This window comes from Nycticebus coucang, chromosome 9, assembly GCF_027406575.1.
Source record: "Nycticebus coucang isolate mNycCou1 chromosome 9, mNycCou1.pri, whole genome shotgun sequence".
NCBI lineage: Eukaryota > Metazoa > Chordata > Mammalia > Primates > Lorisidae > Nycticebus > Nycticebus coucang.
Window position 1 is genome coordinate 114,757,818 of NC_069788.1, and position 22,603 is coordinate 114,780,420.

The 22,603-nt window shown below is 42.2% G+C and overlaps 1 protein-coding gene and 1 pseudogene across 5 annotated transcripts in view; one reads left to right on the forward strand and one right to left on the reverse strand.

Annotated features, from left to right (window-relative positions):
• PCNX1 (pecanex 1) overlaps positions 1–15,658 on the reverse strand; it is a 226,695-nt gene extending 211,037 nt beyond the window's left edge. For 3 of the 4 annotated variants that reach the window (XM_053601581.1, XM_053601580.1, XM_053601579.1), the window contains exon 1: positions 15,077–15,610. In XM_053601581.1, the coding sequence (XP_053457556.1) occupies positions 15,077–15,229 (153 nt within the window). In that variant the 5' untranslated portion in view covers positions 15,230–15,610. Of the gene's footprint in view, positions 1–15,076 lie in introns of all 4 variants that reach the window. The other variant, XM_053601578.1, reaches the window with a different exon arrangement.
• A 360-nt stretch (positions 15,659–16,018) lies between these two features.
• Positions 16,019–16,938, forward strand: LOC128593524 (bax inhibitor 1-like; annotated as a pseudogene). Its single transcript, XR_008382374.1, has one exon. The product of XR_008382374.1 is annotated as a bax inhibitor 1-like (transcript).
• Positions 16,939–22,603: the final 5,665 nt, after the last annotated feature.

Consider the following 22,603-nt stretch of genomic DNA (forward strand, 5'->3'; position numbering starts at 1 on the left):
ATACTGTATTCTTTAGTATACCTGTGACATAAAGAATTATAAACAGGGTGGCTGGCACCTGTGGCTCAAAGGAGAAGGGCGCCAGCCCCATATGCTAGAGGTGGCAGGTTCAAACCCAGCCCTGGCAAAACACACACACACACACACACACACAAAGAATTATAAACAAAAAAAAAGTGAGTCTTCTTTTGGTTTTTGAGACACAGTCTCACTCTGTCGCACGGGCTAAATAGAGTGCTCTCAGCATCAGCCTAGCTCACAGCAACCTCGAACTCCTGGCTTCAAGCAATCCTGCCTCAGCCTCCTGAGGAGCTAGAACTACAGAAGCTAATTTTACTATTTTTAGTAGAGATGGGATCTCACTCTTGCTCACACTGGTCTCAGACTCTTGCTCAAGCAATCCACCTGCCTCAGCCTTCCAGAATGCTAAGATTACAGATGCCAGCCACCATACACCAGCCCAAAGTGAGTCTTTGTGATGCCATAATACATTTTTTTCTTTAGATTAGCTATATTTTTTTACTCGAAATCTTTAAATAGAGGATTTCATCACTAAAATGCCAAACAAACAAATGAACAAAAAACCTCTTTACTCCCCCCCAAAGTTAATTTTGGTTTTGTGATGAGGGTCTACAATACTTGTGGAAATCATGTGTTAATATATATTTCTGGGATAAATAAAATTATTCTATTAGTTTAAAATAACTGGTTTACCTGGGACTTTTTTTTTTTTTTTTTTGAGACAGAGTCCCATTATGTCGCTCTTGGTAGAGTGCTATGGCGTTGTCACAGCTCACAGCAACCTCCAGCTCTTGGGCTTAGGTGTTCTCTTGCCTCAGCCTCCCATGTTGCTGGGACTACAGGCAACTGCCACAACACCTGGCTATTTTTTTGTTGCAATTGTCACTGTTATGTAGCTGGCCTAGGCTGGGTTCGAACCCTCCAACCCCAGTGCACGTGCTAGCACCATACCACTGTGCTATTGGTGCCAAGTCTACCCGGGACAACTTTTTTTTTGAGACAGAGTTTCACTATGTTGCCCTCGGTAGAGTGCCATTGCATCACAGCTCACAGCAACCACAAACTCTTGGGCTCAAGAGATTCTCTTGCCTCACCCTCCCAAGTAGCTGGGACTACAGGCACCCGCCACAATGCCTGGCTATTTTTTGAGACAGGGTCTCGCTCTTGCTTAGGCTGGTCTTGAACTCCTGAACTCAGGCAATCCACCCACCTTGGCCTCCCAAGTGCTGGGATTACAGGCATGAGCCACTGTGCCTGGCCCTTTGCATCCTTTAACTGTTCCAGATACATACCAGAAATGGTACTGTTATTAACATAAATAATATCTCAGAAATTAAAAAATAAATCAGTGAAAAACTCTTATATGTTGAGTATATTAGAATAAAGTACTTGAAAGCAGAGCAAAATACTATACCCAAGAACACCTATTCTTTTAATAAACAAACCATAACGCCCATCACGATGGCCAGCACAGAGCTATGTTTTGAATGTATGAATATCCTCTGCATAAAGTCTTCTAGGAATTCCAGCTTCCTTCTATTCCTGAACACATTATGACACATAATTACTCATATTCTACCTTGTAATATGGCTGGGTATGTCTCATAGCTTCTAATTTATAAATTAGGGAAATCACCATTATACAGGAAGCTGAAAGGTGCCCACTCTGAGGTCTAAAGTCTTTTTACCTTACAATTATTTCATTTCATACAATTCCTCATATGTAAAAATTTCAATTTTAAAATAGCCTAAAATACAAAGTGGACATAAGTTCATGTGCAATTTAAAATAGTTTAACATAGTAAATTGCACACGAACTTTATGGACACCTGTACATATTAATCGCCAATGTGTAATTCAAAAATATTCAGAATACTCCTCTTTTATACATCTAAAATGTATCAAAGCCTAAAATCTTCTACTAATTATTTTTGTAAGATATATTTAATAAATTATTATACACTGTATAATTCCTCAAAAGAATAATCCCAGCGAGTTAAGGAAAAACATAGCCAACCTTACTAAAGATGATAATACTAAATGCAACATAGTATCCTGGATTAAATTTTGAAACAGAAAAAGTACAATTGATGAAATATGCTATTAATAGAACTATACCAATATTAATTTCAAAATTTTTTTTGTTTGCTTATTTAGCAGGCCCTGGCTGGGTTCGAACCTGCCACCCCCAGTGCATGGGGCGGCACTCATTTAACCATTTAGTGACAGGTGGCCAGCCTAATTTCAAATTTTGATAAAAGTTCCATGGTTATGTAACATTCTAATACTAGAAGAAGCTAGGTGAAGGGTATATGGGAATTCTCTGTACTATCTTTGCAATTTTTCTAAATCTAAAATTATATCAAAATGTAAATTTAAAGATGATAACTATGATGATTATACCTGTTTAGTGTAAGTCTAGACAACATTCAAACAACGAGGAGGAGAGAGAAGGAAAACAGCCAGATATGTGATTCAAGCTTCTCAAATTTGTGACTAATCTTCCTGCCTATTCTCAGGGCAGCTGGCACTCAGGGTTTTTTCTATTTGGTTTGTACAAAGCTCTGAAGAATAGTATTTCCTTCTCCCGCTTAACCTCAAAAGGAAATGGCTTGCTTTTCCTTAGGTTTTCTTTTATTCCTCATAACTCAAAGCAACATGCACCAAGGGTACAAGTTATAAAAGATAAAACTTATCTCTTAGAAGTTTTATCTTAGGGAGATAAAAAGGAAGATCTCTGAACTGTTTTACAGTTCTAACAAAGCATCTAACCTTTGGGGGGGGACAGGCAGAAGCCAAGGAACCAGATTCAGTAGCTCCTTAGTTTACTGTTCAAAAAGTCAACAGTAGTAAAATCTACAGAACGTTTCTTGTAATCTTCCCTTTTCCATATTATCAGTCTATGCTATTCTAGTGTTACTACTCCCGGGTGTTCTAATTCCCCAACCAAATAATTCTCACCCTCTCCAGCTTTGCTCACAGACACCAGAAAATCATTTGATTTAACTCAGATTAAGTAACAGGAGGAAGCAATCAGTCTCTCTTAAAGAAGCATCTCTGTTTATCAAATTGCCTGCTGTAAAAATCTGAGTACAAAAAATAGGAAAAATCAGATCAAATTTGTTACATGATATGTTAGTGAAATAAACATCCTTAATTCGGACTAAAAGAAGTTTGAATTGGGCGGCGCCTGTGGCTCAGTCGGTAAGGCGCCGGCCCCATATACCAAGGGTGGCGGGTTCAAACCCAGCCCCGGCTGAACTGCAACCAAAAAATAGCTGGGCGTTGTGGCGGGCACCTGTAGTCCCAGCTACTCAGGAGGCTGAGGCAAGAGAATCGCTTAAGCCCAGGAGTTGGAGGTTGCTGTAAGCTGTGTGATGCCATGGCTCTCTACTGAGGGCCATAAAGTGACTCTGTCTCTACAAAAAAAAAAAAGTTTGAATTATGAAGTGCTTTAAGAGAAATTCTGCTTATTATCCAAGTATTACTGAAAGGGTTTTATTAAACATTCCATTGAATAAAATTTAAAATAACACCCTGTTTTGGAAAATGTTGCATAAGAGTGGGAAGACAAGTACTTTTAATAATGTTGTTGGAAATTAAAATTTGCACTACCTTCCTGGAGGGCAACTTGGTGTTTTAGACCATTCTATTCTTTTCAAAACGCAGCCAGACTCCTTTTTATTGCTCTTAGAAGATATGAATTTTTTTACAAATAGGAGGATTATGCCAACCCTGCCTGGAGCAAGTCTACTGGAGTCACCTTCCAGCAGCATGTGCTCACTTCATGTCTTGGAGTTACATTTTAGTAATTCTCAAAGTGTTTCAAACTTTGTCATTAATATTATATCTGTTATGCTGACCTCTGATCAGTGATCTTTCGGGTGCCACAAACCCATAGAAGATGGTGAAGACTGTTCAAGTGAAAGAAACAGTCACACATCTCACTTTTAAGTCAAAAGCTAGAAATGATTCACTGTAGTGAGGAAGGCTAAGACCAAAGTTAGGCCTTTTGCACCACTTAGCCAAGTTGTGAATGTAAAGTTCTTAAAGAAAATTAAGATACTACTCCAGTGAGCACACACATAATAAGAAAGCAAAATAGCCTTATTGCTGACAGGCAGAAAGTTTGAGTGATCTGGATCAAACCAGCCACAACATTCCCTTACGCTAAAGCGTAATCCAGGCTATGAAGGCTAAGAGATAGGACAGCTGTACAAAAAAAGGTGGAAGATAGCAGAGGTTGGTTTATGATGTTTAAAGAAAGAAGCCATCTCCATTACATAAAAATGCAAGGTGAAGAAGTAAGTGCTGACGGAGAAGTTGTAGCAAGTTATCCAGGAGATCAAGCTAAGGTAACTGAAGAAGGTCACTAAACTACACAACAGATTTTCAAGGCAGACAAAACTGCTTTGAAACTTTCACAGACTTTCACAGCTACAGAGAAGAAGTCAACACCTGGCTTCAAAGCTTCCAAGGACAAGCCGACTCTCTCGGTAGAGGATAATGCAGCTGGTAACTTTTAAGTTGAAACCAATACTCATTTACCATTCCAAAAATCCTAAGACCCTAAGGAATTACACAAAATCTACTCTGCCTACGCTCTATAAATATCATAGAACAAAGCCTGGATGACAGCACATCTGTTTACAGCCTGGTTTATTGAATATTTGAAGCCCACTGTTAAGACCCACTGCTCAGAAAAAAAAAAAAAAAGGATTCCTTTCAAAATATTACTGCTCACTGAAAGTACAGCTAGTCACCTAAGAGCTCTGATGGAGATGTACAAGAAGATTCGTGTGTCCACACATGCTAACACAATATCCATTCTGGAGCTCATGGATCAAGGAGTAATTCAGACTTCTTAAGAAATACATTTCATAAGGCTACAGCTGCCATAGATAGAGATTCCTCTGATGGATACAAGCAAAATAAACTTGGACCTGATTATCAAAAAGATTCACCACCACTCTAGACAACATTAAGAACATTCATGATTCACAGGAGGAGGTCAAAATATCAACTTTAACAGAAATTCAGAAAACGAGATTCCAACCCTATGGGGTTAAAGACTTCTGTGGAGGATGCAACTGGTAGAAATAGCAAGAGAAGTTGAAGTGGAGCTTGAAGACTTCTGCTGCAAACTCGTGATCAAACTTAAAGAATGAGCAGTTATTTCTAATGAATAAGTAAATAAAAGTCATCTCGGACATGGAATTGGCTCCTGGTGAACGTGCTGTGAACACTGGTGAACCAACAACAGATTTAGAATAGTACATCATCACTTAGCTGACAGAGAAAGCAGAGGCAGAGTTTAAGAGGACTGACTTTAATTTTGAAGGAAATTTTATTATGGATAAAATTCTCTCTAAATAGTATCACAGAGAATAGCTACAGAGAAGCCTATGTGGCGAATCTCATGGTTATTTTAAACTGCAACAACTACTCAAACTTTCTGCAACCATCATCCTAATCAGTCAATCAGTCAACATCAAGGAAAGAATCTCTACCATCAAAAAGATTACAATTCGCTGAATGTTCAAATAATAACTAGCATTTTTATCAATAAAGTCTTTTTAATTAAGGTTTTTTGTTTGTTTAGTGGTAAGATGGGATTTTATTAGACGGAAAGAAATTCAGAAGCAGTAAAAAAGCACCAGAGCCTCTGGCAAAGCGGAAGACCCATATCAGAAATCTCTCACATGGGCCCTGTGTCTAGGGGGTATGTCCTTTTTTAAATTTTCATTTTTTACAGCTGGAATCATGCTCCATGACCCAGGCTGGAGTGCAGTAGCACAATCATAAATCACTGCAGCCTCAAACTGCTGGGCTCAAGCAATCCTCCTCCCTCAGCCTCCTGAGCAGCTGGGATCACAGGTGTGCATCACTACAGCTGGCTAGTATTTTTTTTCCATACATAATGGTACTGCACACTTTATAGGATCCAGTATAGTATAGACATAACTATAACCTGTAACCCATGCACCGGGAGACAAAATAATTTGTGTAAGTCACCTTATTCCTGTGGTCTGGAACTGCACCCACGGTTTCTCAAAGGTATGCCTGTACTCTCTTCCCTTCACTTTGTTTCTTTCTTCATTTTCCTACCTTTTTTGTCTCCTTTGCTTATTTTTAAATACTGCTGGGCCTTGGAATACTGTCCAAGACCATTTTCATTTTATTGAGTTGTACTTTCTCCCCAGATCTTATCTGTAAGACTATCAATAGTTCGCTTTCTCATTCACTAAAAAGGCAGCATTTCACGTTTGGGGGATCTTTCTCAAACTCTGAGTATCCTATTACCCTCCTCTCTTAACAGAAAATACTCATTTGTACTTCCAAGGACTTCATAAAATCATAAGAGATCGACTTCAACTTTTACCACTAACTGTTATCCCTTCCTTTATCAGCATTCATCCCTATCTCCTTCCTTCCTCCTCTCTGAGGATGATCCTTTACTTTCTGGACCATAATCTAATCCTATTTTGCTTTCTCAGGAACCTGTCATTATTACCTACCAAGTTCTCATTCTCTAATTCATATTCTCTCTCAATATAAGGGTTTAGTCAATATTTACAAAATAAATGATTATCAAAGAACAATATGCATATCCTTTTTTTTTTTTATTTTGAAACAGTCTCTCTTTGCCACCCTTGGTAGAATGCCATGGCTTCATAGCTCACAGCAACCTCAAAACTCTTGGGCTCAAGTGATTCTCTTACCTCAGCCTCCTGAGTAGCTGGGACTAAAAATAGCCACAATAGGCTATTTTTACAGGCAGGGTCTCACTTACTCAGGCTGGTCTTGAACTCCAGAGCTCAGATCACCCGCCTTGGCCTCCCAGGGTGCTAGGATTACAGGCGTGAGCCACCATGCCTGGCAATATGCATATCCTTTAATCCAACAAGTCTATTTTCAGAAATGTATACAAAAAAACCAGGACAAAGATTTAACCACAAGATTATTCACACTATGTTTTTCTAAATAGCTAAACTGGAAACAACCTACATAACCAGTTAACAGGAAAATGATTACTTACACGGTAACATATCCACACTATGGTCTACTACAGGCTTTTTCCCCTACATGGAAACATTCACAATTTATAGTCAAGAGCAACTAGAAGGCTTCAAAATAGTACAAATTCTATGAGCCCATTTTTGTAAGCAAAGAAGTAGAATAATTATTTGTAGCTCCAAACATACATTTTGGTTACTAACATGTTCTACAGCCTAGGGTGATGTGATTACCAGTGGTTTTTATTTTCTTCTTTTTACTTATCTGTAACTTCTGATTTAGCCAAATAAACAAGAGCAATTGAACAAAAAGATGTTAGTTACTGCACTGACAAAGAAAAATCTAAATGCTGAGTAGATTATTAAAAGAATACTAAAATTGAAACAAGGATATAATATGCAATATTATTTTAAATTAAAACATGGTGTTATTTGGAAAGAGAAAAAAGGTTTTTGATATTCGATAAAATTTTTCAATGTCTTTTGAGTTCTGATAAAACCTACCTTCCTGTTGTGGTGACATCTTTATACAAAATGGCCAAAAGCTGGAAAGAGCCTAGGTCTCCCATCTACTGGAGAATGGATAAAGATGAACTAGAGCATACTCACACAAAGCAATACCACTTAGCAACAAAACGAACAAGGTACTGATACAACACACAGGAGAATCTCAAACCTGCTGAGTGAAGAAGGTTTATACAAACTAAATGCTACATGAACCCATCTATAGCAAGTTCTAGAACAGGACAGACTAATTTATAATCAAAAGAAATCAGAACAACCATGAGAGCACTGACTGGAAAGAGCAAGGAGAAACTATTCTATCTACAACATGCTGGGTTTGTGCTACACAGGTGTATGCTTTTATCAAAACTCAACCACGGTTCACTGACGATCTGCGCCTTTGGAAATCAAACTAACTGTGCACCTGCTGCAGTGCGCTGACTAATGTCTAAACTTACTTTACATGCATTCCCCTAAAAGTAGACAGAAGATACATGAATGGTGATACATAATAGCAAAAACTATAGAATCCAAGTGGTGGGTACAATTTTCTCAAATTTTCCATAACTGAAAAGTCTCATAACAAAATACTGGAAAATTTAACTCCCAGAAAGGCAGGTAGAAAAAGCAAACTCCTTGGTTAAATCTGTGTATTCAAAGGCTGAAAAAGAAATAGAAACTTTCCTACTTTTCAAAAGGTCAAACAATTTTGTGATTTGGAGTCATTTCTCAAATAACATTATATCTTTATGTAACAAAAGACAGTAGAACATTTTAGGAATCAACTGCTATTCTTATAAATTCTAATTCTGTAAGCTGATAAATATGGCTGCTTTCTTGGATACCTCATTTGTAAAACATGTTTGGACAATGTACCCTTAACTAATTATATAGGTGATACAAGAGAGATAAGAGATATGTCTGTGCCTGGGAGGCTCCTGTGGCTCAAAGGAGTAGGGCTCTGGCCCCATATGCCAGAGGTGGTGGGTTCAAACCTAGCCCCGGCCAAAAACTGCAAAAAAAAAAAATAGAGAGATGTCTGTGCCATAACCAACCATGGAAATAATTAGATTCACCTCGATACTAAATATTGAAAACACTGATAAAAGGAACAGGCTATAAATCAAAACAAGCCACCCACTATTAATTCATTTCTTCTAATGGTACAGAAAATACTCTAATCATATGCCTAACTACTAATTTATATATATATAAATATATATACATTTTTCTAACTTTTTAAGAAGTATAAATTGGGTCCGGGCACAGGGCTCACATCTGTAATCCCAGAACAATGGGAGGCCAAGGCAGGTGGATTGCCTGAGCTCACAGGTTCGAGACCAGCCTGAGAAAATGCAAGACCCTCATCTCCAAAAAATAGCCAGACATTGTGGTGGGCACCTGTAGTCCCAGCTACTTGGGAGGCTGAGGCAAGAGAATCGCTTGAGCCCCAGAGTTTGAGATTGCTATGAGCTATGGTGCCACAGCACTCTCCCAAGGGCAACAAAGACTCTGTCTCAAAAAAAAGTATAGGCTCGGTGACTATAGCTCAGTGGCTAGGGCACCAGCCACATACACTGGAGCTGGAGGGTTTGAACCCAGCCCGGGCCTGCCAAACACAATGACAACTACAACCAAAAAATAGCCAGGCATTGCGGCGGGCACCTGTAGTCCCAGCTACTTGGGAGGCTGAGGCAAGAGAATCGCTTAAGCCAAGAGTTTGAGGTTGCTGTGAGGGTGCCATAGTAAAATTCTGTCTCCAAAAAAAAAGTATAGGCTTGGTGCCTGTAGCTCAGGGGTGAAGGCACTGGCCACATACACCGGGGCTGGCGGATTCAAACCCGGTCCGGGCCTGCTAAACAATGACAACTACAACAAAAATTAGCTGGGCGTGTGGCAGTGCCTGTAGCCCCAGCTACTTGGGAGGCTGAAGCAAGAGCATCTTCTGTTTTAGTCATCTTAACTATATCTTGTTTACAATGACCTTTAATACTTTTAAAATTTTAATTAAGAAAATACTTGAGAGCTTCAAAGTCGTCATAATGAAGGATTTATCATTCTATAGATGATAAAGATCAGCTACAGAAAATAATGAAGATAACCAGGAAGAAAAAGTTGAAACCTTTATAAATTTTACATGATTTATTCCCTAAACCTCCTATCTATAATCTAAATCTATATACTTTACATTATGTATGTATACATGTATATAACCGTGCAAAGACCTATGTTAAGTTGCATTTTGAGTGATTTAAGGGTTTCTCAAGGGTCAGTAATTCTATACTTAATTTTTGTCTTGCCCACTGACACTGAGATAACCGCCAGTTAAGACACGGCTTTACCACATACCAGACTACCAGAACACTGTCCACCACCAACTGTTCTGCTACGTGGGTGAGTCCGAAGGTTTGCCTATATAAACATTCTTTCAATAAGTGTTTATTCAGAGCCTAATATGAGCCAAACAGTAAAGCAGACGCTGAGTATATACCCCTGCCCTCATGGAGCTCACATGGACCTCATTAGATATCACGGGGTAGGGGAGCACTAGAGAATCCAAACAAAGATAGGAAGAAGGTTACAGGATGCAATGACAGAAAAAAAGAGAGGGAACATATTTATGGTTATTAGGTTAGGCCTCTGTGAGGAGATAGTATTTAAGCCTAGCCCTAAAGCAGCAGCAGCAACCAGCCTTGCAAAGGACAAGAAAGGAAAGTACCCTTTCAGAAGACACAGCATGTGCAAAGGCCAGACAGCAGAAACAAGCTCAGTAGGCTGAGGGAACAGAAAGAACGTCAGTGTGACTACAGCACAGGGGAAACTGTACAAACTGTATACAGAGGCAGAATTGGCTTTGATGACGCAATGGTAAGGATTGCTGGATTCTACTCTGAGTGCAAAAGAAAATCATTAAAGGATATTTAAAAGGAGGAATAACTCAAACAGATCTATGTCTTTTACTTTGTGGACAAAGAATTGTAAGGGGGCATGAATAAGCCAAAGACCAGAAAGAAGCCTTAGGTAGTAGCACAAACAAAAAACAGCATGGACTAGGAAGTGGGAAGAGACACTGGAAATATTCTGAGAGCAGAATTGGTAAGATTTGCTCACAAGGAGAGGGGACAGGAATGGTACACGTCTGAGCAACCAGATACAAAACAGTGTATTCACTAAGATAACAGAGTCAGAAAAAAAGTTTTGTGGAGTGGTAAGATGTGGGGGAGGGTTAGTGGGCAATGCAGAAGCTTTCAGACATGATACCTTTGCGATGCCTATGAGACAGCCAAAAGGATATGCTGAGGAGCACTGGGATATAAATCAAGGCTGGGAATTAGGAATATTGATCAAGGTCTTTAACCTTAGGTGTTTATAAAACAGGAATTAACAGGCCACAGTCCAGATCTGCTGAATCAGAATGGGTTTGCACATGTGCACATTTTTAACTGTCAAGTGGTTGTGATGTCAACTAGAGTTTCAGAAACACTTACGTAAATAGATTTTAATGTTCTATTTCATCAGCTAGGGACATTATTCTCTATAGATCAAAGTATGTTGAACAATATATTATGATAAAGGTTTGACTTAATAAATCCAGAGCTATCTAATCTCCTCCATTAATATAGTATTATAAAGAAAACACTTCTAATTCTTTCAAATGGCGTTTACTGAAGGCTACTCCAAAGGTGAATAATTTCTTTTATTTCATAAATATTTGCTTGCAAAATACCCACAAACTATCTCACAAATTAGTAAATCAAAGGAGTCTTGCTAAAAGGGCACACAATCAGTAACAAAACCAAAATTCAAAAATCAAGATGCAGGTGGCACCTGTAGCTCCGTGGGTTAAGGGCACCGGCCACGTACACCGAGGCTGGCGGGTTCAAACCCAGCCTAGGCCTGCCAAAACAACGACAATTGCAACAACAGCAACAAATAGCTGGGCATTGTGGCAGGTGCCTGTAGTCCCAGCTACTTGGGAGGCTAAGACAAAAGAATCGCTTAAGCCCAAGAGTTTGAGGTTGCTGTGAACTGTGACACATTGTACCAAGGGCCACAGCTAGAAATTCTTATCTTAAAAAAAAAAAAAAAAGAAATCAAGATACCAATTCCACCTACCCTGAAAAAGTGCACCATCTGTGACATGTCACATACAATAATTATAACAGGACAAAAGAGATGAGTACCTTAAGTGAAAACAATCAGAATTAAGAAAAAAACTTTCTGCTTGATTTTCACTACTTAAAAGTTTCATAATTACTAGAATCTATAAATTCTACCTTACAAAGGTATCCATAAAAACTCCAAAAAAATATATAGCAAAAGTGAATCTTACATAAAAAATTCTAAGACTCTTTCCTAACTCAGTGTGCAACAGATTTAGGGTCCTTTTAAAAAGGAAAAAAGAAAGGGTGGTGCCTGTGGCTCAAGGAGAAGGGCGCCAGCCCCATATACCGGAGGCGGTGGGTTCAAACCCAGCCCTGGCCAAAAAAAAATGCAAAAAGAAAAAAAAATAAAAAGTCTTAAAAAAAATAAAAATAAGGAAAAAAGAAAATAAGGTACAGTGGCTTTGCCTTCAGAAAGCTCTATGTAAATCCCAGCTCATCTACCTGCCTAAGGTCAGAAACCAAGTCACTAGCAGCTAAGCCTCATGAGGACACAGAGTTTGGGATAAAAAACCCCACATACTTAATATAGTCATTATCAATTCTAATTATTATTAAAAGAGCATACAAATAATAACCTATGTAATTTTGTTTTACATAAAATGTTAGATTTTTCTTTAAGCATATACTTCAAACTGTCTACCTCAATACTATAGCACTGGGATATTTCCTGAAATGTTTACGAATCCTCTGACCACCCTAGACTAGGATTCATTCCCTGCATATAAGATTGGGGTCAGTCATTATTCAACCCTTCATAAAAGTTCTAATGTTGTAACTGGTCATTATTCCCAGGCTAGACTTTACACTCCTTGAAGGCAGAAGCTGTGTCTGTTCTACTTGTCATCATTCATTTAATATCAAAGTGCTTACTACTTGCTTGGCACTGATCTAGCTAAGTCCTAGGAATATGGTAATGAACAAAAAAAAGCCCCTGCCCTCGTGGAGCATATATTCTAATTAGATAATGAAGATATCAAACAAATAAATATATATTAGTTAGGGACACATATTACACGATTTAAAAACAGAATAGGAGGCGAGGATATGTTTTAAGAACCGAGGAAATTATTTCACGTACAGTATCAAAAGCCTAACGTACACCAGAACCTGAAATAAGAGGAGCAAGCACCATCTCTGAAAAGGAGTCCTCCTAAAAGCCCTCTGGCAGGACTAATCACTTGTGTAAGAAGAACTGTAAAAAGGCAAATGTGTATGTGGCTGGGGTGGGGGATAGAGACACCAGTGAGGGCAGGCTCTCAGAGCAGAAGAGTGACATGATCTGAAAAGAATCACACAGACTTCTGTATGAAGAATAAAGAATAAAAAACCGAAGCAGTAAACCTCATTAAAACAATAATCCAGAAGAGAGACAATGGTGGCTCAAGGGAGTGAAGATAGTGGTGATGGTGATGATGAGCTGGATTCCAGTTAGGTTTTGATAGAACCCACAGATTTGCAGTCTAGATGTGAAGAGAACGAATAACCAAGAAGAATTTTTTAATAAAGATTTGGAAAGAATGGAATTGCTATAATTTCGTCAGAGAAGCAAGTTCATTTTCCCACAACCCAGCAAAGTGTCTAGTACATAGTAGACAGTCACATACTAGAAAATTAAATTTAACTCAATAAACTCCCAAAATGAAACAGATAAACTCAATGTATCAGTTTCCATTTGCTCTAATAGGCTTCTAGCCATGTCTGTTAATTGCACAAAGAGATTTAACCAGGACAAACAGTTAACTGAAGGTGCTAACAAAGGAACCTTACTTACACTGGGACATAGCAACCAATGTTTACCTCTCAAGAATCATTTTCACTTTTAAATTTACAGTTCTCCTGGATATTAGAGAAATCTGCTATGAAAGCTTTTAGACACAGCCTGAGGATTCTTACACCCACCGTAATTAACCTGTTCATTAATGATGTCATATTCCTAAAAGGTAGAGTATTGCAAATAGAACTCGCTAGGCCAGAATTAATTGAAAATTATAACACTTCTTAATAAATTTTCAGAATGCAACAGACTGAACAAGTCCTCTAATAAGCCGTAAGCCATCAGCATTTCTAATGGCTTTTTTACCTTAAACAATAAGTCCCTTCGAAACAATTTCAATGAAAAATTTGAATCTGCTTGAGAATGTGCAATTTAGCACATCTTCCCCCAAGCAGACACTTTTCCTCTGTCCTCACCTTTGGCACTTCTGGTAACCACAATCCCAGTTTTTCCAACTGTGCACCCTTATACTAGCTCCGCGAAGAACCACAAAGTTAGCTGAAACATATTCAAGGGAATTTTACTAAAATATAAAAAGTTACTATCTTTTCCTCCCTTTCGGTTACTTTAAAAATTTAACTGAAGCTTTAAGCGTTATTTCTGTCCATATTAGTTTCTCTAATGCCCCATCCTAACCTATTAATGTGCTTTTTTTTTTTTTAAGTGAGCTTAAACAACTTTCAGCGAGAACAGCACATTAACCATTCAGAAGCTGATCATAACGAATTCAGCAACAGGCGGTAGTTTCCTTTTTCCCGTCAGTCAAAGGCCTTGAACCAACCCAAACAAATCCGCCGGACTGTCAGCCAGATTCCGCGTATCTCCCCCGGCCCTGCCCCCACAGCTGGGCTGGAAACACCGCAGCCTCTGACTACCGGGCTCAACAGAAAACAACCCGTGGCAAGCGAAACCGTGCTTTTTAGAAGCAGGATGCTTAAGAGGCAGATTTTCAACCACCTCCTGCAGGAGAGTTAGAACCCGGCCGACGCACGACTACATTCCAAGCAGAGCCGCGCGCGTCCCGGCCCGCTCCGGAGCTCCGCAGGCGTGAGAAGCGAGGCGGAGGGAGGGTTCTCTCGGAGACCCGGAGCGAGAGCCGCCTCGTGTGAAGGAGTGCCCGGGGAGCGCAGGGCCCCGAGGAACCGAGCGCGAGTAAGCCCGCGTGCCGAGGATGGATGCGGCGTTCCCCAAAGCAGCAAAACGCTCGGCGCCTACCATGGCACACCAAGGGCAGGGAGCCCGGTGGGATGTGCCAAGCCGGGTAGAAAGGTTAAGGACCCCCGAGAAGGGGCCTAGGGAGCGGCTAACTCCCAGCAGAAGGGCGGGAGGCACGGGGAATGGAGGAGCGGGCCCTCAGTGTGGTCTCCGACACAGGGGGAGCCCTAAAGACAGAAGCGAGTGGGGAGTACGCGTGGGGGAGGGGAGCCTCTAGAAAGCCGGGCTGCGGTCTCCGGGGGCTCCCGGGCAAGGAAGACGGCGCAGCCGCGGCGCCCGGCCGAGGGAGGCGCGACGGCCGCCGGACTCTGGGAAGCCGGAGCTGCCCCGCCAGCCAGGAGGGGAAAAGAGCCACCCTGGCTCCCCGCCCCCACACTCACCATGTAGAGGGTGAAGGGCAGGCCCAGCAGAAAGAGCCACAGGTAGAGGTGCAGCGCGTTCACGAAGGTGGCCTGGTGCGGATCGTAGTACCAGCCCCCGCTGAGCGCGGCCCACACCCCCTGTCGGAGGATCTGCAGTGTCTGCGACCCCATCCCCACCCGGCGCCGCCGCCGCCGCCGCCGCCGCCCCCGCCCCGGCCCCAGCTCGGCCGCGGTCGCCGGAGCCTGCAGCTGCTCCGTCTATCCCCCTCCGGAGCTCCAGGAGAGCGAGCCGGCGCTTCGGCGGTCGCTGGGGCTGCTGCAGGAGGAGGAGGCAGCGGACGAGGAGGAGGAGACCGAGGAGGAGGAGGCGGTGAGCGGCGGGGCGGAGGAGAGCGAAGAGGAGGAGACCGGCCTCCGGAGCGCCGTCGCCATCTTGTCTCCTAACACCCGGAGCCGGGGCCAGGCCCTCGCCGCCCGCGGCCCGCCAGCGCAGCCGCCGCCGCCGCGACCCCCGCCGACCGCCCGCCCTGCCCCCGGCGGAGCAGCAGGCCCGGCGCCCGGGCGCGACGCGGAGGAAGCCGCGCCCCCTCCAGCTCCTCCGCCCTCGCTCCCCGCCCCCTGTGCTAACTCCCCGCGGGGGCGCCCCCTGCAGACGCCCGGGAGGAGCGCGCGCCGACGCGGCCGGGCGCTGGGCGGCGCAGGGTGTGGTGACGCTGGGTAGCGGCTCTGGGGGACCCTGGCCCGCCCCGGGGAGACGAACCTGGCAGGTTCGCTTACCAATCCCTGAACGGGGTCCTTCCTTCTGCCTCCGAAACCAATAGACTTTGTCTTCAGAAAAGCAGCCTGGCGGACGTTTATGGTATTAAAGGCGTAGGAAACAATTGGAGCTAACATCTGAGATTATCACTGAAGGCCTGAAGAATTAGGTATGGTGAATGACACTGTTGAAAAGTCACAAACGCACATAGTACATCCGGTGTTAGAAGAGCTCGTAGGCTCCGGAGAGGCGGGTTAAGAAGAAGGGAAGCTTTGTCACACAGACTCTGGAACCATGAACATATTTGATCAACTTTGATGCACTCTTAAAATTTTCCCATATAACCCCCTCCACACAGCAGCACCTAAAGAAGGTCTATGCAAGTTTTGCCCTGTGTATGTTTGTGGCGGCTGCGGGAGCCCATGTCCATGTGGTCACCCATTTCATTCAGGCTGGCCTGCTCTCTGCCTTGGGCTCCTTGGGGTTGATGATTTGGCTGATGGCAACACCTCATAGCCATGAAACTGAGCAGAAAAGACCGGGACTTCTTGCCGGATTTGCTTTCCTTACAGGAGTTGGCCTGGGCCCTGCCCTGGAGTTGTGCATTGCCATCAATCCCAGCATCCTTCCTACTGCCTTCATGGGCACAGCAATGATCTTCACTGCTTCACCCTGAGTGCGCTCTATGCCAGGCATCGCAGCTACCTCTTTCTGGGAGGTATTTTGATGTCAGCCATGAGCCTGATGTTCTTGTCTTCCCTGGGAAACCTTTTCTTTGGATCGATTTGGCTTTTCCAGGCAAACCTGTATGTGGGACTGGTGGTCATGTGTGGCTTTGTCCTTTTTGACACTCAACTCATTATTGAAAAGGCTGAAAATGGAGATAAGGATTATATCTGGCACTGCGTTGATCTCTTTTTAGATTTTGTTACTCTCTTCAGAAAACTCATGGTGATCCTGGCTATGAATGAGAAGGATAAGAAGAAAGAGAAGAAATGACCACCCACCCTTTTCCAATTTGACATCCTCTCCCTTCACCCCTCATTTCTTCTTTGCACACATTACAGGTGGCGTGTTCTGTGATAATGAAAAGCATCAGAAAAGAAAAAAAGAAAAGTCACAAACGCAGCCAATTTAACCAAAAGCTGTTTTGGCCCTTGGGTGAGAAAAATAGTCACGTTCAGGATTGGGAGGATTTACTACTTACAAAAATAAATAAGTAATTGAAGTTAGAAGAGAAGAAAGTATGGGGTGGACAAGGTTATCATTTGTTCTGTGATGAGTGCGGTGGCAACGTAGCTCACAGCAACCTCAAACTCTTGGGCTCAAGCAGTCCTCCTGCCTCAGCCTTCTGAGTAGCTGGGACTACAGGTAGCAGCCACAACACCCAGCTAGTTTTTCTATTTTTAGTAGAGACAAGGTCTCCCTCTTGCTTAGGCTGGTCTCTAACTCCTGAGCTCAAGAGATCCACCTGCCTTGGCCTTCCAGGGCGTTGGGGTTACAGGCGTGAGCCACCACCACGACAGGCCTATAGTTAGCGTGCTATAACTAGTAGCCATTTTTGTCAATTGAAGCATCGCTTCTAAACCGGGTCCCAAACCCAAACCAGGTTTGCACTTTTCTTTTTATAGCTGTAAAAACTGGGAATCATTCCTGGCTCTGTGTATTGTTTAAAGGCATGTCTGATCTCCTTGAATGAAATTTTCTAATAAAGTTAGGAGTTTGAGTTTTATAGCAATAAAAGTACTCAGTATTCCCAGATTAAAGTTGCTGTAATTAATGAGGGAAACCAGACAGCCAAAAGAAAGGGCAGCTCCTGTGGCTCAAGGAGTGGGGTGCCAGTCCCATATTCTGGAGGTGGTTGGTTCAAACCCAGCCTCTTCCAAAAAAAGAAAGAAAGAATAAAGAAAACCCATTGCAGTACCTCCTAGAGCCATGCAAATTTATAGCTGTTCAAACATTGTCACCCCCAAATCTCTCTCTTTTTTTTTTTTTTGTAGAGACAGAGTCTCACTTTACTGCCTTCGGTAGAGTGCTGTGGCATCACACGGCTCACAGCAACCTCCAGCTCTTGGGCTTACGTGATTCCCTCTTGCCTCAGCCTCCTGAGCAGCTGGGACTACAGGTGCCCACCACAACGCCCAGCTATTTTTTTGTTGCAGTTTGGGCAGGGCTGGGTTTGAACCCACCACCCTCTGTATATGGGGCCGGCGCCCTACTCACTGAGCCACAGGTGCCGCCCATCACCCCCAAATCTCTTGGGGGTGTATCATCTTCAGGATACTCCCATGAGGGCAACATAGTGCCTGTCCTTATTTTGTGGAGGCCTATGCCTAGAGAATTGATTCCCCAAGTTCTTATAAGTAATACATGGTTTAGAAGAACTCTGAAAGCAGCAATAATCCGAACTGCATGAACTAAACTTTGGAAGTTTATTTCTCAGCACTCTCCACCTTATTCATTAACGTAAGAGTTTGAACTGATTAATTATATACTTTGAAACATATTTGTATATCCAAACATGAAATTATGATTAAAATAATATACTTTGGGCTTGGCGCCTGTGGCTCAAGCAGCTAAGGCGCCAGCCACATACACCTGAGCTGGAGGGGTCAAATCCAGCCCGGGCCGCCAAACAACAATGACTGCTGCAACCAAAAAATAGCCGGGTGTTGTGGCAGGCACCTGTAGTCCCAGCTACTTGGGAGGCTGGGGCAGGAGAATCGCTTGAGCCCAGGAGTTGGAGGTTGCTGTGAGCTATGATGCCACAGCACTCTACCCAGGGTGACAGCTTGAGGCTCTGTCTCAAAAAAATAAATAAATAAATAAATAAAACAAAAAATTAAAAATAATATACTTTTACAATGAAAATAGTGGCCTTGAAGCTCAGTCTTAGCCACAAGGTATTGTCAAGTTTTCTTTTTTTTTCTCTTAAAGGAGACAGGAAAACTCTCTGAGGAGGTTTTGGAAGTGATCCCCAGCTTTCCAACACAAAGAAAGCAGTAAACAATGATAAAATTCCAATACTACATGAGTTTCCACACCAGCAAAAGGATTAACTGTAATGAGCAGGAGGTAGGAAGGGAGAAATGGAGACTAGAACCAGATACATCCATGGAATTGGAGGCCAACCCAGCTGGCACGATGAGTGTTCAGCCAGAAGGCAGTATCTGGAGGATATGGCGCCAGCAACAGGCCAGAAAGGCAGCCGGCAGCAGGCCTGTTCAACGCACAGAATGCAAGTGACGCAAGCCAACGGACAGCTGGAACGCAGCCTTGGGAAATCTAAGAGCAGGCAAAAATTGGGAAGTCATGGCAAGTATTGAGAAGAGAAAATGTGTTGCTTATATCAAGGTCCCAGTGTCAGCACTGAGATCTTCCAGGTCTGGACTTCAGTCACTACGCATACCCAAAGAAAACAAGTAGCATGTGACATCACGTACCATGCAATAAATAAAATATTCAGAGAGGAGCTTACTGGATATTCTTTTGAAGAGTTGTGCTTTGCAGAGTTGCACTGATGTCATAGTTACAGTGCAGTGTGCACCTCTGTTGAGTTTGTTTTTGCAAATTGATGTTGCTCAATGTAGAGCAGCCTTCTAAAGCTGGAGGAAGGTTCTTTGTTTAGGTAAGTCTTCATGTTCTTGGGCAAACAATTCTGAATTTCCTCATGAAGAAAATGGAGATAATACCTATCAGATTTGTTCATAAATCTACATTTCTTTATTATTTCCTTGGGCTTTAAGTTTTTTTGAAAGACCTTCATTGACCTAAAATTGACATATAATAAACACATTTAAAGGGCATAATTCAATAGGTTTTGACATATACTGTATGGGTGAAACCATCACCATAATCAAGAGAGTGGACATATCCATCACCCCAGGGAGCTTCCTCGTGTTCCACTGTGTTCCTTGTCCCCTTCTGTCCCTCTCTAGGCAACCACTCACCTGACTTATATCACTATAGATCAGTCTGCCTCTTTCTGGAGTTTTACATAAATGGAATAATATAGTGTGTATTCTTTTTTGTCTGAACTTCTTTCACTCAGCCTAATTATAGTATATCAATAGTTTATTCCTTTTTATTGCTGAGTATATTCCATTACATGGATATACAACAATTTATGTATTCTCTTATTGATGGTCATGTGTGTTCCCATATTTTGGCTATTTCAAATAAAGCTGCTATGAACATTCAAAAAAAAAAAAAGAAACAAGTAGCATCTAGGTCCTTGATAGACTGGGCAAGTCTTGGGGGTTCAGGAGATAAAACAAGTATCCAGGCGGTGCCCGTAGCACAGTGGTTATGGCACCGGCCACATACACTAGGGCTGGTGGGTTCGAACCCAGCCTGGGCCTGCTAAATCAATAACAACTGCAACAAAAAAAATAGCGTTGTTGCAGGTGCCTGTGGTCCCAGCTACTTGGGAGGCTGAGGCAAGAGAATCACTTAAGCCTGAGAGTTTGAGGTTGCTTTGAGCTGCGATGTCACAGCACTCTACTCAGGGCAACAGCTTGAGGCTATGTCTCAAAAAAAAAAAAAAAAAGTATCCAAAAGGCTGGATGTGGGGGACAGAGTGAGACTTACAAGCAAAGCAGGAGCCTAATAACAAGAAGTGGACTGAATTTCACACTGAGCCTGGTTGCCTCATGTTGAAGTCCTGGATCGTTAATAAAGAACTCTAACTCCCCTCCAAGATGTCTGGGGTTGATCTCAGAGCCTAATGGTGGTAGTGCCATGACGACAGCCACTGGGTGAAAAATGCCAACAGGACTTGCAGACCCTTAAGGTAGAAAGGGCAGTTAGAGATTACATCTTTCAATTCTGAACTGGTAGATGCATTTTAGAAAAATGCTTATTAACTGATTTAGGGAGTAGCAAATCAAACTAATCAAATGAAAAGGCTGACCTTTCCAAATGACTGACTTAGTCATTGGGGTAGGAGGGAGAGAGAATCTTACAGTGCTTTTTATCTGTTGCTTTGAAAATTGTGAATGCTGCCACGTCAAGCTTCCTATCTTATAAACAGGAAGCCAAGGCACAGAGAGGTTAAATGGTTTGTCCAAGGTAACATGCTTCATCATACCCATGATACATAAGAAAAGGACAAAAAAATTCAAGGATCTAATTTACTAAGTGTTCTCCCTCTTAGCCATGCATAGAAGCCATGAATAATGTTACACTTAGCATGTCAAAGTTAGCAGCCATGACATTACCAAACCACCACCTGACATTTGCTCATCTTTCAGTTAATCCTATTAAAATTATATTTCCTGACTAGCTCATAGGCCCCCTGAGGACTGAAAATGCTAGATAGCAGATGCTGTCTCCTTGCTTAAAAAGGACAAAGCTGAGTATGCAGAGCCTTCTAATGGCCCCACCCAATCCCACCTTGGAACAGAGTCATACAAAGTGAAGCTCTGTCAGTTTATGTGTGGACGATGACCTATTTTAGACATTGTGGTCCACATGTCCTGCCAACAACCCAAATACAGCAAGTATCCATGTCTTCCCCCAGGCCACCCCCTCTTCTCTCGCTCAGTGAAATGGACATTTTCCAACTCGCTCAGACTTGAAACTTCATATACCGTCCCCAACTGTCTAGTCTGGGTCTTTCACCTGCTCCATCCTTCCTTAATGTTGGCAAATCAATCATCCTGGTGGCCCAGCAAGGAGGCTCACTCCTGTAATCCTAGCACTCTGGGAGGTCAAGGCGAGTGGATCCCCTAAGATCAGGCTAGTTTTAGGACTAGCCTGAGAAACAGGGAGACCCTGTCTCTACTACAACAGTAGAAAAACTAGCTGGTCATTGTGGTGGGTGCCTGTAGTCTCAGCTACTTGGGTGCTGAGGCAAGATGATCACTTGGGTCCAAGAGTTTGAGGTTTCTGTAAGCTATGATGCCATGGCAGTCAACCCAGAGTGACAGAATGAGACTGTCTCAAAAAAAAAAAAAAAAAAAAAATCCTGGTGGATGCCCTCATCAACTCATGCTTAATAGCCTTCTATTGCCACCAACCTCTTCTCTTCTAAACTCTTCTACATTCCACCAACAAATTAATCTCCCTAATCCACGTTTCTTAAAAGCCTTTAATTCCCTTCAGTTGCCTACAGGACTAAGTCATACTGCCTAGCTGGGCAACCTGAATGACTGTTTTCTCTGACTTAACTTGCAGCTACTCCCCAGCATGACCCCTTTTTATTGGTGAATATCAGCATACCTATTTATTTTTATCAGCTCACCCTTTTATTAATTTCTGCCTTTGTGCTCTGATACCATTTGTCTTACCTAGAAAACCGTATCTCTCCACCTGCCTCCTAAAATCCATTCATCTATTTTTTTGAATAACTAGAGTACTCATTTTCCACTCATTTAGCACTTAATTGTGAGCTTCTCGATATCCCTCCATCTAACCTGTACATTCCTTGAGGGCAAGGTGCTTCTCAGCATGTCCCAGTGTCTAGCAAAAAGCTATTAAGATCAATTAATGCTCAGTTCATATAAGTTAAATAAAGCATAGAACCCAATGATTTACAATTCAACATTTTAATCTGCTTTGGCATTCATTTGGTAACATTCCACATTAAAAGCATTTCAGAGCTGTGAAGATCAGTTCAAGGAAGGGAAAAAATATGGAATAGAGGTGAGAAGAATTTGGAAGAGATGGGAAATGTCCTAGAATTCTTCCCTGGTTCTCTTTTAGCCATTTGCTATATACTACTTCATATCATATAAGGAAAATAAATGTCAAAAGGGGGTAGGAAACTTCTCAAATCTTACATAATG